General features: G+C 34.2%; 1 protein-coding gene across 5 annotated transcripts in view; it reads right to left on the bottom strand.

Moving 5' to 3' along the window:
- The window catches only part of ASCC3 (activating signal cointegrator 1 complex subunit 3), a 338,200-nt gene that overhangs the window by 123,651 nt on the left and 197,101 nt on the right, over nucleotides 1-17,448 (bottom strand). For 2 of the 5 annotated variants that reach the window (XM_086316372.1, XM_086316373.1), the window contains exons 15-19: nucleotides 13,975-14,166; nucleotides 13,439-13,663; nucleotides 6,974-7,093; nucleotides 2,662-2,826; nucleotides 298-384 (exon numbers count right to left, since the gene is read on the bottom strand). In XM_086316372.1, the coding sequence (XP_086172498.1) occupies nucleotides 298-384; nucleotides 2,662-2,826; nucleotides 6,974-7,093; nucleotides 13,439-13,663; nucleotides 13,975-14,166 (789 nt within the window). Of the gene's footprint in view, nucleotides 1-297; nucleotides 385-2,661; nucleotides 2,827-6,973; nucleotides 7,094-13,438; nucleotides 13,664-13,974; nucleotides 14,167-14,459; nucleotides 14,802-17,448 lie in introns of those variants that run through there. The other 3 variants (XM_086316374.1, XM_086316376.1, XM_086316375.1) reach the window with 3 other exon arrangements.

The following is a 17,448-nucleotide window of genomic DNA, read 5'->3' as shown; positions in this document are numbered from 1 at the left end:
ACACTGCAAATAAACCAAAATCTACACACTAAATTCTATGATAGTTTCATTACCATAAAACCTACTTAAATTGTATTTGATTTGCAGTAGAGAGCAAAGAATGGTGTCAGGTATGAAATACTATCAAAATCTATAATACTGGACATTGTTGATAAATGGAACAACATGGCTGGTACTCAAAATGTGAAGTGTCATATAGTTTATATTGTATAGGAATAACAATTTATTGTAAATGTTTATAAATGAATAAACACATATATGACATATGCATTTAATTCAAGCTTCAAGCAATCTTACCTTGATCTGATCAAATTCTTCAGCTTTGGAGACTATAGCAAAAATATCACTTTCTGTTTTGTGAGCATCAAAGAGTTCATTGAAGGTCTACCAAAGTAAGTGTTACATTTGATTAAAATAGAAGGCCTAGTAAAATATTTTAAATTCAAAACCTGACTATAAATCACACATTCTAAAAGGACATCCGAGCCCTAGAATATGCAGAGTTACAAGGTTTGTAGCACACTGCTCCAAGTCATTAAACAATTATTAAAGTCATCAAAGGCTAAAAAGAATATTTAGCTAGAGAAGATCTTTAGAAGAAAAAAAAAAATCAATAAAATCAGTTAATGAGGCCTACATTAGATATCTAAAACAATGTTCAGCATAGCATTCTGGTTTTGGCTCATTTTCAGCATGGGCATATGGAAATCTATACCATTCTCTGGCTTTAAGCTGATCGTATATCACATAAAATTGATGGAGGGATAACTAAAAATATGTAACCTGAAGATTCTGGCAAAGATATTGTAATATTGTTAGTAAGGGCATACAGAAATTCAGAAAATCACAAAGAAAAAGATCAGAATAAAAATACAGTTGAAAAAAGGCTCGAGTTTCTGAAAGTGAGCTGCAAACAGGCTTAAGATGTAGTTTGCCAGCAACACACTACCAGGTGGACAAATGAGAAAGGAAACTTATTGGACAAACAAGTGGACATGAGTAGGTGATGCAAGCTGTAGAGAGCTGGGGGAAATGTTGTGGGTTGAGGAACTAAGAGATCACAGTTGTGAGATAATATATGTTAAAAGACTTTGAAGAAACCTAAAGTGCTATATGGGGCTTCCCTGGTGGCTCAGATAATAAAGAATCTGCCTGGAATGTAGGAGACTCGGGTTCGATTTCTGCGTTGGGAAGATCCCCTGTAGAAGGGAATGGCAAACAACTCCAGCATTCTTGCCTGGAAAACCCCATGGACAGAAGAGCCTGGAAGGCTACAGTCCATGGGATTGCATAAAGTCGGACATGACTGAGTGACTCACACTTTCAAAGTGATATATGGGACTTCCCAGGTGATGCAATGGTAATGAATCCACCTGCCAATGCAGGAGCTGCAGGAGATGCTCCTCAATTCCTAGGCTGGGAAGATCCCCTGGAGAAGAGGATGCAATCCACTCCAGTATTCTCACATGGAAAATCCAAAGGACAGGGGAGCCTGGTGGGCTACAGTCCACCGGGTCACAGAGTCAGACATGACTGAATGATTGAGCGCACACACACACACACACACACACACACACACACACACACAAAGTGCTATAGAAACAGGAGATATGAATGTGGCAAGGGAGGAAAAGCTATTAAGCACATGAAAATGTTTTCTGAAACATGTTATATGCATAAGCAGATGTTAAATAAGTACAAAACATTTAACACGTACACAACTTTCATACAGGCTTTGGTGTTCATATTCTTGAAGAAATCTCATCTTAGTGATTTCTACTACTTTTTCATTTAAGAAACAATTTTAAGAACAAAAATAAAAGTGAACATAGAAAATTCAAACCTTCTCTCTATAAAAAGAGTAATGAGTAAATTTCACCTTGATCTATCTCCCTCCATTCAAATTTAAATCCTCTCTTCACAGGTAATCACTGTTAAGTTTTACCATGTAGTAATACCTGAAGGTACGTGTGTGTGCGTGTTAGTCGCTCAGTCGTGTCTGACTCTAAGACCCCATGGACTATATATAGCCCACCAGGCTCCTCTGTCCATGGATTCTCTAGGCAAGAATACTGAAGTGGATTGCCATTTCCCTCTCCAATGAAGGTACATACATAGGTATATAAATACACATGAAGACAAGTATGTACTATTTAAAATATAGATATTATGGTGGTACTCTACCTTACATAAGATTACATTAAAAGGCAACAGGCAAGGATACCACTGTGTAGTACAAATTATCTTTGAGTAATCTCTTAAACTGTCCAAATAGTACAGCTGAGTGCCCTAATATTTTTATTAGTTTTTATAATCCTTTTTGGTCAGTGTTTCTCAATAATTTGTAATTAACTTTTCAACTTCTTATTCATGGACATCAATAAGCCAACAGTCCCCACTTTATTCCCCAGGTCTAATATGCTCAATGGTTTTAGGCTTGGGTTCATCTACAGCTTGGGACATACTCATAGAGCAGGATGGCAAGAAGGTCCTGAATATTTAAAGTCCTATTTTTTTTTTTTATCTTTACTGAGTGCATGTTGTTGAATTCCTAAAAGTTAAATGAATTTTGTTCCATAGTAATATTATATTCTGAAGTCCAGAAAGTATATACATTTAAAAACAGACACATTATTCTATTTGTTCCACTCAGTATAATACCTCAATAGTGTTGTATTTAATATAGTAGTGGCTAGCAGTTCTACCCAAATCAGTTGAGGAGAAATATCCAGTTCGCTCCTCAAAACGAATCATCCGAGCTTTGTCTAGTTTCCGTCCAACTTCAATGACCAACTGTTCTCGGTGCTTTGCTAATGTTGGGTCAATCTATAGGAAAAAAAACAAACAAAAAAACACTTGACTAATTGTTCAGTCATCATTTGCAAAGGTATATCTATTTATGGAAATTAAATGTTTCTATTGATGCTTTAGCATACATTTTTATTACAATGTTAAAAGAATACATTTTTTAAAAGTTAGAACAATTAGAAAATATTTTATTTCATACATAAAGAAAGCTTTTAAAATTAATGAAAATTATCAATCTGTATATTGTTTTCAGATAGTAAATTTTAGAATCTAAAATTTCTGTATAGTCTTATAATCTTTAAGATTAATCAGGATTAGAAATTAGATACGTGAAAAAAATCATTGTTTTCTCCCTCCCACACTAAAATAAATAAGAATTGTAAAATACCAAATCATAGTCCTGCTTTATCAGCTGTTTTAAGAAATGATAGTGAGAATGCTTTCCTCTGCTGAAATAAGGGTATATAAAAATAAATGAAAAGTTATCTTTTAAAAAGCATGGTTTTAGTGTTCTAACAATTTTCATAACTGTGGTGGGAAAACCACTTTGCAGTATTTTTCTAAGCAGAAAGGACATTAACACTGGATATTAATAAATGTTCTTGTTACTAAGATATGTGTGTGTAAATATATGTATACAGACACACATACAGGTACACACACCAAGTCCTGAAGATTGCAGTCTGGCCACAAGCAATAAACTGAAGTATGACCTTCCAAGGGGTGAGGGGAAGTATAAAATACTTCAGAAATCAATTTATGAGTTAATACTCCTACTATTTGTTCTAACAGATTTTTATATCAACTTGTTCATGCACCAAATATAGCTACAAAAAATGAATAAATCAGAAAAAAATGAGGCAAAGGAAAATCAACTGTAGGGAAGTAAGGTGGAATCAAGAGTCATATTAGCAAATACAGAAAGTTTTTTTTTTTTTTTAAGTCTTTATTGAATTTGTTACATTGCTTGTGGGGTTTTTCTTTGTTTGTTTGTTTTTAAGGTTTTGGTTTTTCAGCCGCGAGGCATGTGGAATCTTTGCTCCCAGACCTGGGATCAAATCCTTACCTCGGGTGCTGGAAGGCAAAGTCTCAACCATTGGACGACTGGGGAAGTCCCAAAAAGGTCTTAAATATTTTCACTAAGTGACATAATACATGTTTCAGGTTTACCTTATAAAACCATGTTATTAATCACATATTACTAAACCACTAAAAAGAATTAAAGTATTAAATTATTTGTGTTAGTTCACATGAGTTTTATAGCTGTAAATTCTTATTGGGTAATAAAAACACGTAGGTCAGAAAAAAGGTTAGTTATCTGAACTGTGAAGGCTATAAAACCATGTACCTCAGAAGGGGGAAAAAAGTCACTTTTTTATACTAGAAAATCATATAAAAATGACTTCTGATATTAACCTGGTACTTTAAGAGAAATCAATTGGTATGTTTATGTTGAGATTTGAGATGCTTTAGCCCATGGAAAAAAAAAAAAAACAAGTTGTGTTTTGTCTTCCTAAATTTACTCCTTCAGAATACTTTCATAGTACCATTGACCTGTCTCACAAAGCCTGTATCTGTAATACGCTAGTGCCTTATTCTTTAAAATGTATAAAGTTACAGGTTACAACACATCTACATTTTATAGCTGATAGCAATCTGGCTGTAAAAGAAGATACCTGAGTATTAGATATCTTAATACTTAGGTATTAAGTAAAAGAGTAAACCTAAGTATTTAATATACAAATAAAAGTGATTTCAGATGAACAGCTTCGTAACTAGTTGTTGCTGTTATTTTTATTTCCCCCTCCTAAATCTTAAGTTTCAAAAGTTCTCCATGATCACATTTACTGTATATGAAAAGGAAAAATAAAGAAGAAAAAAGATAGCCATCTGCTTTGATAACACCATGGAATGTATACACAAACTAAGCCATTATTATTTATAAATGGAGGAAAACTATAATGTTAACGTAATGTTAATTGATCAGTCATGTCCAGCTCTTTGCAACCCCATTGGCTGAAGCCCACCAGGTTCCTCTGTCCATGGAATTCTCCAGGCAAGAATCTAGAGTGGGCTGCTATTTCTTTCTCCAGGGGATTCTCCCGATCCAGGGATTGAAACTGGGTCTCCCACATTGCGGGCAGATTCTTAACCATCTAAGCTACCAGGGAAGCTTTGATAACACCATGGAATACATATACAAACTAAGCCAACATAATTAATGACTGGAGGAAGACTATAATTCTGAGTTAAATTCAACCTTTCTTCTAATTTTGATTTAACACCAGTGAATATCAATATGATGGTGGTGAAATAGTATATTCATTAGAGAATAACTGGATTTTATCTGCAATTAGGAAGCATTTACAGGGTATAAAGCAGAGTTCTAAAGAAAAGACAAGATCTCACAGAATCTGTAAGCTATGTGGACCACACAGCTGTGAAGTTTGTAGGAAGAGCTGTGACCACATGCATTTGATTCTCAGTCTATGTTCTCAGCAGGACCGATTCAGCCTCCAAACTGTTAAGATAGTAACTCATAAATGCTATCTATTAACTTAGGAACAAGGACTTAGAAGGATTTGATAAGAGGAACATACTGTATACAACATCACCCTATTATTAAAAGTAGTCTATAAGTTTCCTCATGTCTAATTTATTCCAAAAACTAAATTAAAAAAATAGTTTAAAAAAATCATAGCAAAATAGTAGTATCAAATGGAAACTCATCTGAATACTAAATTGATTAACAACATAAAGATCATTAGTATCAGTAGAAAAGAGGTATAAAGAAAGTAAAATAATTACAGGGGATAAAATTAATTTTCCTTCAGTTCAGTTCAGTTGTTCAGTCGTTTCCGACTCTGCAACCCCATGGGCTGTAGCATGCCAGGCCTCCCTGTCTATCACCAACTCTCAGAGCCTGCTCAAACTCATGTTCACTGAGTTGGTGATGCCATCCAACCATCTCAACCTCTGTTGTCCCCTTCTCCTCCTGCCTTCAATCTTTCCCAGCATAAGGGTCTTTTCAAATGAGTCAGTTCTTTGCATTAGGTGGCCAAAGTATTGGAGTTTCAACTTCAGCATCAGTCTTTCCAATGAATATTCAGGACTGATTTCCTTTAGGATGGACTGGTTGGATCTCCTTACAGTCCAAGGGACTCTCCAACACCACAGTTCAAAAGCATCAATTCTTCAGTACTCAGCTTTCTTACAGTCCATCTCTCACATCCATACATGACTACTAGAAAAACCACAGCTTTGACTAGACAGACCTTTGTTGGCAAAGTAGTGTCTCTGCTTATCAAAATGCTATCTAGGTTAGTTATAACTTTTCTTCCAAGGAGCAAGCATCTTTTAATGCATGGCTGCAGTCCCCATCTGCAGTGATTTTGGAGCCCCCCAAAATTAAGTCTGCCACTACTTCCATTGTCTTCCCATCTATTTGCCATGAAGTGGTGGGAACAAATTTCATATTCTTAGTTTTCTGAATGTTGAGTTTTAAGCTGACTTTTTCACTCTCCTCTTTCACTTTCATCAAGAGGCTCTTTAGTTCTTCTTCACTTTCCTCCATAAGGGTGGTGTCATCTGCATATCTGAGGTTATTGATATTTCTCCCGGCAATCTTGATTCCAGCTTGTGCTTCATCCAGTCCAGTGTTTCTCATAATGTATTCTGAGTATAAGTTAAATAAGCAGGGTGACAATATACAGACTTGACATACTCTTTTCCTGATTTGGAACCAGTCTGTTGTTCCATGTCCAGTTCTAACTGTTGCATCCTCACCTGCATACAGATTTCTCAAGAGGCAGGTCAGGTGGTTTGGTATTCCCATCTCTTTCAGAATTTTTCAGTTTATTGTGATCCAAACAGTCAAAGGTTTTGGCATAGTTAATAAAGCAGAAGTAGATGTTTTTCTGTAACTCTTGCTTTTTCGATGATCCAGTGGATGTTAGCAATTTGATATCTGGTTCCTCTGCCTTTTCTAAATCCAACTTGAACATCAGTATTTTCTATAAAAAGATTAAAGCTCTGTTTTTCTTACAGGTACCTAACTCTTTTCAGATGAAGCAGAAATAGCAAATATTTATCCTCATACCATGAAAGGATTAGAGAACTAAAAAGGAGGTCTGACTTTCTTTTTTTAATAAATGAGTTTTTTTACCTGATAAGCCTTGTGGCTGATGCCATATACTAATGGATTTGCTCTCATCCGTACATAAAGATAAGTGTAGCTTATCCACTTCACTGCTTCTTCCACATTAGTAACCGTTCCCAGAGCAATCTGCAAATCAAAAATATAACAAAAATTAAACTAATGCATTAAAGTTGAATATAAACATTGCATCAAGGACCATTTTGTCAAAAGCTAAGTTTTTAAAATGCATCACTATGATGTATTTAAAAGAAGGTAAGCATAATTATTGGCCATGACATTTCTCCAATTAATTAAAAATCAGCCCTGCTTCATTTGAGAACAGTACATTAGATATGCTACCTGCCAAAACTGACCTTACTTACTATTATTGCATTGGATTATTTTTCCCGTTTAATTTTATATAGTATTAAAAACATTTTGGTATTCATTAATTCTTCTTCTTCTTGTTTCTTTTAAATCTTGGCTTCATTTAATGTGACAACATTATTGATAGTTTTAAATGTAACTGTACCACAAATAAAACATAATATTGATGATTTTATCCCTCTTTATTGTGATTTTGTATACTGTCATCACCAAAATAACAAAGGGTATCATAACATTAATTTTTTTCCTCTAAAGATTCCCATTTGCAGCATAACTAGTATAAATATATAATATAAATACAATGGTAAATGCAATAATTTTGGCACAAATATTTTATTGGGATTTATACATATTAATAACATATATACCTAAAAATTCATACAAGAACAGGGAGTGGTTTTAATCTTTTTATTGGTAAACTTATCTTAGGGAGAAAATAGTTATTTATAAATTTGAATTATAATAAACACTGGTATTTCTTTAGATTATATTCTGAAATTTTTAAACATAGCATTTTAATGTAACTTTATAATATGGTAATTTAATGAAACCAAAGTTAATAATTTTAAAACAATGATAACATATAAAATCTGTGTAATGAATGGAATTGCTAGAAAATGATCTTAACACAGAACTGCAGTGAAAAATCTTAAAAATACATTTTTTTAGACACTGGATCTATAGGTAGTCATTTTGCTTCTATTTAGAGTGTTCATTTTAATTAACAAATTTATCCAAGTTATGCCACTTCAGATTTGAATAATTTTTCCTGAATTTGTGCCTGAAAAAATTTTTACATCGTAATACTTTAATCAAAGGATAACTGATGGTCTCCACCCTAAATAACCAAATTTTAGGAGACAAGAAGGAAAAATAAATCCTGTTATTTTAGTATAAAATATTAAAGAAAATAACCATTAATGTTTGCTTTATTCTCATATTATAATTTACATTCTGCATAATTAATTTTGTAAAGTAAGTATGTGTAGGCTTAGCTATCTTTATTTAGTTGGAGATGACATATAGCAATTTAATACCATTATAGTATTATATCATACTATTCATCCTTAAATAAATGACAAGGCAGATGCTGACTATCTTTTAAAAAAATTACACTATCTTGATATATGTCAGAGAAAGACAATACTGTATGATCTCCTTTATATACAGAATCTAAAAACACCAAATTCATAAACAGCAGAATGGTGGTAGCCAGGAGTTGAGGGGTAAGGAAAATGAGATGTTGGTTAAAGGGTACAAATTTTCAGGCACATGAGTAAGCTCTGGGGATCTAATGTATAGCATCATGACTATAGGTAATCCTATTGTACTCTATACGTGAAAGTTGATATGAGAGTAAAGCTTTAGTGCTCTCAACATAACAACAGACAAAATGGTCATTACATGAGGTGAAGGAAGTGTTCACTAACTTTATGGGGTGAACATTTCACAAATACATATGTGTGTCAAATTATTGCACTGTATAACCTTAAACTTACAATGTCATGTCAATTATAACTCCATAAAGCTGGAAAGAACAAAAAAATTTACATTACATATTAACCAATGACTAAAACTGACCACAGTATAAGTAAACATACACATTTATTAAAATGTGAACTGTAAGACTTTCTACAAAACAAAGTGTAACAAGAATTAAAATTTACCTAAGGATTGAGTTCTACAAGACTTCCTAAATATGTACAAACATCACAGTTAAACATTTTTTAGTCTGCTTAGGCAAAGGAAACTAGTTAGATAATATGGCAAGATATCCTATAGCATTCTCTATTTTTAATTCTATTATTTGAGTTGGATTGTATCAATTCCCTTATCATTTATAGATATTTTAAAATAACATCACACAACTCCTGAGTAGAAAATTTTATAAAAAATAAAATAAACTTCATATTACTTTCAAAATTAGAGAATAAATTAACAATAATTGGTAATTAGCTGTTGCTGGGCACTGATAAGAATAAAGGAAAAGACCACGTAGGTAGCAAAACCTGGATCAAGTAATACAAGTCTTTCAAATGTTCACCAAAAAGGAAAAGACTACTCAGAAAAATGAATGTAAATTTATGATGGTACATCATACTGTGAGATTAATCCTTGAATGCCACCTAGTGACAACAATAAAAATTTACTTGCAAATATGTGTGGTCTCCTAGTAGCTACTTGGAGAAGGCAATGGCACCCAACTCCAGTACTCTTGCCTGGAAAATCCATGGCCGGAGGAGCCTGGTAGGCTGCAGACCATGGGGTCGCTAAGAGTTGGACACGACTGAGCGATTTCACTTTCACTTTTCACTTTCATGCATTGGAGAAGGAAATGGCAACCCATTCCAGTGTTCTTGCCTGGAGAATCCCAGGGACGGGGGAGCCTGGTGGGCTGCCGTCTGTGGGGTCGCACAGACTCGGACATGACTGAAGCGACTTAGCAGCAGCAATAGCTACTGATCTGATCTGATAGGAGGCTTACACAGAACAAGTATTTTTCATAGTATCTCTCTGAAATTTATTCATTCATCCCAATAATCATACAAGAAGCCAGTAAGTCAAGTACAATGGATATGGCAATAAATATAGCCTGGTGCCTCGTCTTAAGAAGTTCTGTAGTCCCTTAGGTGAGATACATGTAACTAGTTAAGATGACATCTATGAAACCATTATCCACAGTGCCTAGGACACAATATGTATTCAAAAATGCTTTTAAAGAAAAACACCTAACATGTATAACTTATAAAAGTGCCATTAGTATATAGTGTAACAGAGATTTAAGTGCTAAGTAAAAGAGGAAAAAAATAATCTATTTCAACTTTGGTGATTTAGAAGGCTCAAAGTATCATTTTGTATCTGATTTATCTACTTAAACTTTAGTCATTACAGTTACCTTGTTTATTTGTATGTGCTTTTTAAAAAGCTAGTTGAAATAAAATAAAACTAAACAAGCAAATGTAATAATCATATTTAGATAAATACACATGCATACACAAATCCCTCTAGTACATGTATGCAAACAACATTTATACCACTATTTGTTTATTTATTCCCCTAAAATTTGTGTGGGTAGCAAGTATACTTGGGGCTGAGCATAAAGGGACTATGAAGTAATATAGTGGTATAATCTTGTACTGAATAACAACTTGGCACAGGTGTTTGTTAGCCTTTCACAACAATCTAGTGATACTATTCCTAATTTAAACATGGGAAGATGAGTGCTGTACAGGTGAAGCAAATGGACTGAGAGCCTATCTAGAGCAGAAGAGCTGTTCTGGAAGGTAACCAGAGTCAGAACTGGGAAGATGTCAGGCTACCGAGGCCATAAATCCAAAGACAAAGTGCTTGTATTATACCCTGCGGAGATGGACAGAGGATGATAGACAGAGGAGCCTGGGGTCGAGAGTCCATGCAGTCACAAAGAGTCAGACACGACTGAGCACGCATATGCACGTGCACTGCTGTGTAGACGCGAGGAACTCTGTACAAAGAATGTATGTACACTTACAGAAAGATTAATACATTTTAAAGTATGGACCACAGGGCACTGGCACAGACGAGGTACCCAGTCACGTCTGCTGAATAAATTTTCATAAGCCTCAAACATGCTTCAGTGTTTCTAACAGAGCAGAATGAAATGCTATATATAGAGCCGGAACTTCTGACCTTTTGGCATTAGTTAGTATTAGGTGGTCAGCCCGATTAGGGATCAATTAGCAAAGATGCCTCATAAAATGTCTGCATTAAAATGACTGCTTGATAGAATACTTTCTCCAGTTCTTCTAACCTAGTGTTCAAGGATAGCAGTCTGGGCAACATTCCTAATCTAACATGACCTTGGTGTTGATCATTGTTGCTATACAGTCTGGCAAAGATTTTGGGAATCTAAAGACTGAAAAACTCATTACCTTGAGAGCACAGCACACATTCATTGTATAAACTAATTTCACACTTGGCTTCCACAGATTACCAAATTTAATTTCACATTCAAACTATAATTTAAGGGAATTTGTTTCCTTAAGAAGAAAATTTACTTTAATTGGGAACTAGTCTAGTAGACAAAATAAGATGAAGAAAATTTAGCAATGGCTATACTTCACTATATTAGCAAAAAATTTCAAGGTATATGTTTTGTTATTTGAATGTTATTTATAGTATTAAATGGAATTACGGTTCCAGACAGTTGACATTTCTGAAAATGACAAACACTAATAAGCAGTTTATGAATATGAAGTGAATCTGTGGGCTACAATTCATTTTTAATTTCTCAGGAATTGACCAAATAGTTTCACTGATGATGGAATTTTATAGTCCATAAGAAAAAGAATTCCTGAGGACAAGAGTTACTCATCTGTGTCTTTTGCATAAAAGCATCACTATTTGGTGTCTACCACTTACAAAAAGCTATCAAGGAAAATCTAAGTTTACAAAGATGTAGGCTTTCTTAATATGCTTTTCTAGAAACATTATATAAAACACTATAACTATATAAACATTATATAAAATGCTTATATATAAAACATTATACATAAAATTATATCTTGCTTTTTATTGTAATTAAGAGAAATGATTACTGCCATTTTGGAAAATATTTAGTCCTGGTCTCAGAAGGTGGCAAATGGTAGGTTAATTAATATAGAGAAATGTATTAATTTTTAACTTACCACATTTTATATAATTGAAATCTAGGCTATAATAAAAAGACTATTTTTGTGGTTAAAAAGACTTGAGTTTGAACAGTACTAGTTTCAAAAATTAGTACCTGCATGAGCTTTGGGCCAGTTATCTATCTGAGAACAATATCTCCTGAGCATCAGTACTGAGAGAATATACAAAAAGTACCCAGCAGGTTGGCACATCCTCAGTCCATTGCTACTGTCTTTGTACAACAGACTATTCTATCATAGATCCTAGTGACCCAAGATCTAATTATTAAAATCATGCCATTATAGTAGGCAATGAGGATAAAAACTGAGTTATAGTATTTGTTTTGGAAACAATCCCTACATTGTAATTAATTTTCTAATTTTTTTATTTTCTTATAATTTTGCTGCTACAAAGCAGCATCTTTCCTGATTTTTTTTCTAACTTCCAACTAGATCTTCTAACCCTTACCTAACTTTCTGAACCCAGATCAAGTTTTATCACCTTCATGAACAAAGCCTTTCTTGATAGGCTGGGGCCAAAGGTGTTTTCTCCTTCTACTGAATCCTTCTTTAGAACTTTATTACCTACCAACACTATTGCACTGCGTTTTTGTATCTTTTTCTCCCATTCTGGACTATATACTCCTTAACAGAGGAATTGCAGTGTGTGTTTCATCCTCTAAAAAGACTTGTAGATCACATCAATAGATCTAAGTGAAATTTCTACAATACTTCAAATATTTCACTTATTCATGTATTTAATAGTTATATTCCACCTACTTTCAAAAACTGAGTCAACCTGAATAGTAAGAAGGGATGTAGAGACAGAAAAGTGTTGAGTGACAGCACAACAATAAAAAATGCCATAAGAACAGCAAAAACTTGTTTGATTGTTTGACACACAGGTTCTTAAATTTAGAATGTTTATCCTCTTTACCAGTTACGATGTTACCTAGGGTTCCAGGGTCTGCTAGTTAAATCTGAACACAAAAACACATCACAGTGAAATAAATTATAATACTGTAGCTCAATTTAAGCAATCATATTTTCTATAACAAAGTTAATCGAATGAGCTAAAACAGAAGAGCTTTATTAACCTTATAAAAACTTTATCAAATACTTCATAATAAACTTTATAAAAGTTTGTATGAACACAGCTGTTTTCATTACTATTTCCTTAGTGTGTATAGCTGTGGTTAGATTTCTGTCCTTTCACAAAACCTCATGACTTAAAAGCAGTCTTTTAGCAATGAGTTGTTATCAGTTCTCATTTGCATTTTATATTGCTCTGATCTAATCAAGGATATCACCATTCCACCTCTTGTGTCTCATGACTGTGTATGAAATAAAATGTATTATTAAATATTACAAAATAGCAATCAACTCAACCTTTATTTTTCTTAGTCTTTCTTGAAGCTGATGATTCCATTCCAACCTTTTGCTTACTAGCTCTTACCTCTGCATTTAGATTATCTGCAAGGCTTTCCAGAAACTGGCTCTCAATTGGGTTTTGTTGAGTGAGCAAAGAGAGGTAATGGCTGAGTTTATCATGGGTTGTTATGATGATTCCTTCTCCAAATTTGTCAAATTGTGGTCTTCCGGCTCGACCAAATATCTGCATGACATCTAAAATTCCAAGGTCAACAAAGGAGCCTCTTTTTGCAGCATATATTTGTGTTCCCTAGATGAGGGAAAGTTAATAAAAATTTACATAAACACACACAAATATAATCCTGATGACTTGAATACTGAAATTAGGCAAATATGGCAAGATCTCAAAAGTGTACTTTAACTAATCCTTTCATTATCTGTGATAGAGTTAAATTTTCACAATATAAACTAGATTCTTTTGGAGAAAATAATTCTGACCTTATATGAATAACATTCAAAGTCACTGAAGCAGCCAAATCACAATAATTTTCTAAATAAATCAACCCACAGGTTTGTTTTAAGATATCTCAAATCCATGCAAAAAGGAAGGTAAGCTCTCACCTTAATAATAACAGCATGAGCAGGAAGATTGACACCCCAGGCTAATGTAGCCGTACAGACTAGGACTTTGATATGCCCATTAGAAAACAAGCTTTCAACCAAATTTCTGTCCTGCCGAAGCATGCCTGCGTGATGAATACTAAAACCATCTGGAAATAATTCTCGTACTTGTCTATTTCTTGACTTTTGCACCTAGAGTAGAAAGCAACAAAACATAAAAGTGTTATTTAGCATTTAAAAGCAATTGTTATTTAGCATGTCTCCTGAATAAGTTTATCAAAGAGAGCATAGAATTATTGTTAAGCATCTTAAGGTCTTACTAAGTTTTAGTATATAATGTGTTATACAAGATCACTTAAAATTATATTTCAGCTATCTTAAAAAATAGGTAACCTTGAACATGGCACAAAATCCAAAAGGAAAGAAGTTAAAATCAAGTGTCTCTTTCACTCAGGTGTCCTCTTCCTGTAATCAATCAGTATTACCTTGTGTATTCTTCCAAAAGAAGTCTATTAGAAGCAAGCGCAATTCTCAGTGGGTTCCAACTCATTCAGAGTAAAGGCCAGAGTCCTTACCATGCAAGACCTACAGAAATCATTCCCATCCCCGAACCCCACTTACTCATGCCAGACACAAATACTGGCTTTTTCTCTAAGGTCCTTTTTTTTTTTTTTTTAAACAAATCCACACCTGCCTTGAGGTCTTCACACTGTCTGTTCTAGACTCACTGCCTTGGAAACCTCTCCCTCTTACTGAGATGCCCCTGGTTCGGCTGGGCATGCACTCCTCATGATAATGAGCCAATAAGCCCAGCTGTGTTCCCCCTCACACCTGTGTTCCTGCTGATCTCTGACAGGAGGGCACCAGCCACCTGTCTTACCTCCTCAACTTTACATCTGCCCTGAATACACTAACCCGCTTCTGAGGGCTGGTCTTTGGCCTGGTCTGAGCTCAGATGTGGGGTCTGGTCCACTTATCTGTAATTTGTGTAAGTGCTACAGCAAATCTTTTAAAATTCACTGATAGCTCATCGTACAATGGAGACATTTTTTCAGCAAAATTAAAGACTAACATAAGTGCTCAAAATTTCTGTTTGGGCACCACATCCTGGCTTGTTTGCTGTTGCTCCGAAAATTTCAAGATCAGCATCTTGATAGCTTCTTTTGAAAGTGTTTTCCATAGTTTTTATGTAAGGTGCACTACACTGGCAGGGAACAGGGTTCTAGCACTGACTTCATCACACTGACTATCTCTTAAAATCTGAAACTTCGAAGTTAATAATAATTAAGAAAATGATCTGTGAAAACCGCACGCCATGAAATCTGCTTCGAATATAAAATGGAAGAGAATAAATTAACAAACCGCACCATCTAGTGGCCAGCCAAGTAAATAACAACTTGGAAATATAAACACAAAAAGATTTATCTTTTTAAAATTTCATGGGGAGGGTATTACTTCATTTTTGTGCAGTGTGGTCAGCCTTTTACAAATAATTTTATATGCACACTTTATGATTATCTACATTGGCCTTAAGTTAAGGATCATATTGCCGTAACTTTAATTCTTTTAGATGTGTTAATGTCAATCTCACAAATACAGGCTCCATGTTATGGAGTATTTCGGTCTCCGTGTTATAGAGTATTTGCTAGTATCTAACAAAGCTCCTTCGCGAGGTCAAGGTAGAAAAATAAAAACATTTTACCTACTTCATTTCTTCACTAATTCATGAGTGAACGAATATTCAGAGCTAACAGAGGAAACTGAAAAATACTGCTTAGAGACATTCAGAACAAATCATACCGCTGGATGGCTCTTTTGGGTGCATCTGTTGTTTGTGGACTCCTGAACTGGAATATCTTGATAGGCTTGTTATAAATGCAGATTTTAGTCAAAATCCTGTTGAGTTAAGCCTTGACTTGTGACACCATGACACAGTAAGAAGCTGAACCTGGAAATATGTAACTGTGGTGCAGAATATTCCTAGAAGGTAGTAGATGGCTCATGGGGAGCTGACATAGCACCTCCCACCCTGACCAGGTGGGATCAACCAGCTTGGTCTCTGTAAGCAACCAAGAGGTCCCAGGGGTCACTTCTCCTTTGTCTCTATTCTCACTGATATTCTGTGCTGTTGCTTTTTTTTTTATTATATTACTTCAGTAGAGACCTGAAGTGACAACAATCTTAAAGTAAGACTGGGTTGGTCTTTCTCAACTATCTTTGAACCTGAATCTGCTGTTTTTGATCTAGCCTAGTTCACAGTAGAAACAAATGAGAAATCTTGGGAAAGAGATCCCGGGATAACTATGCTTTAAAACCTTATTTAAAAAATTATTGTATAGTAAAATTATCTTTTCATTTTTGGTGTACGGTTCTATGAACTTTAGTATATGTTCAAACTGTGTAACTACCATAATAATGATACAAACAGTTCCTTTACACACCCCCTCAAATTCTCTTGTTACTTCTTTATAGTTAAACCCTCCCCCTCCTACAGCCCCTGGTAGATCAGACCCCCTGATCGGCTCTAGGAAAATATGTGACTAACATTTATATTAAAACTGATAGAAAATTGTAATAAGAGCAATGGAAGAAAATTTAAAGGCTGTCTAACATTTAGGTTTTCATCCTTTTTAAAAACAAATCAATTCTAATGTTAGTTAGGGACCTTAGAGCACAGAAATAGAAGTCTAAAAATTAATCTTACAGAGACAGTGTAATAGCACTGATAGTAAAACCTGATAAAGCAGCAGGAAACAGAATACAATAGAGAAATATCTCTTAAGAATATTAAATCAAACAGTACAGAGCTTTGGAAAATAGAATTCACCAATGCATTAAAACAACATATCACAACTAAGTACATCAAACCCCAGAAGGCAAGGCACTATCTATACCTATAAATATATTTATATGGACATGCTTATGAATGAGTCAAAGGAGAAAGAACATAGCTGATCTAAAGGCACTGAAAGCTCACAAAAGACCACATTCAATCTTAATGAGCAGAGGTGACAATATTGATTTTAAACCACACTGAATCATAAAACATTAGGAGTATATCTATTAAAGTTAGAAACAAGGCAAAGTTGTTTACATCAGCTAACTAATGTCTTAATGGAATTAGACATGAGAAAATAATAAAAAGTAGAAATACTAGAACAGAAGAAGTCAAACCAATTATTAGTTGCAGATGAAATAAACATCTACTTAGAAAATTGAGAATTAATTAAAAACTACTAATGACTGAATTCAGAAAGGTGACAGTCCCCCAAATCAATATTTTAAACAAGTGTTTCTATGTATAAACAATAACTTGTTAGAAAATAAAAGGGAAGAAAATATCACATCTATAAACGCCATCAAAAACAGAAAAAAGCAAGAAATAGGTAGAACCCTACATGAAGAAATCATCATAACACTGCCAAAGGATATTCAACAACTGAAATCATATGCTTTGTTTTTGAGTTGGAAAAA

The sequence above is a fragment of the Bos grunniens genome, chromosome 9 (genome assembly GCF_055505025.1).
Source record: "Bos grunniens cultivar Pamir isolate PY7600 chromosome 9, Bosgru_T2T1.0, whole genome shotgun sequence".
Classification (NCBI taxonomy): Eukaryota; Metazoa; Chordata; class Mammalia; order Artiodactyla; family Bovidae; genus Bos; species Bos grunniens.
The sequence above is the reverse complement of the archived record's forward strand: the minus strand, read 5'-3'. Positions and strand labels throughout refer to the sequence as shown.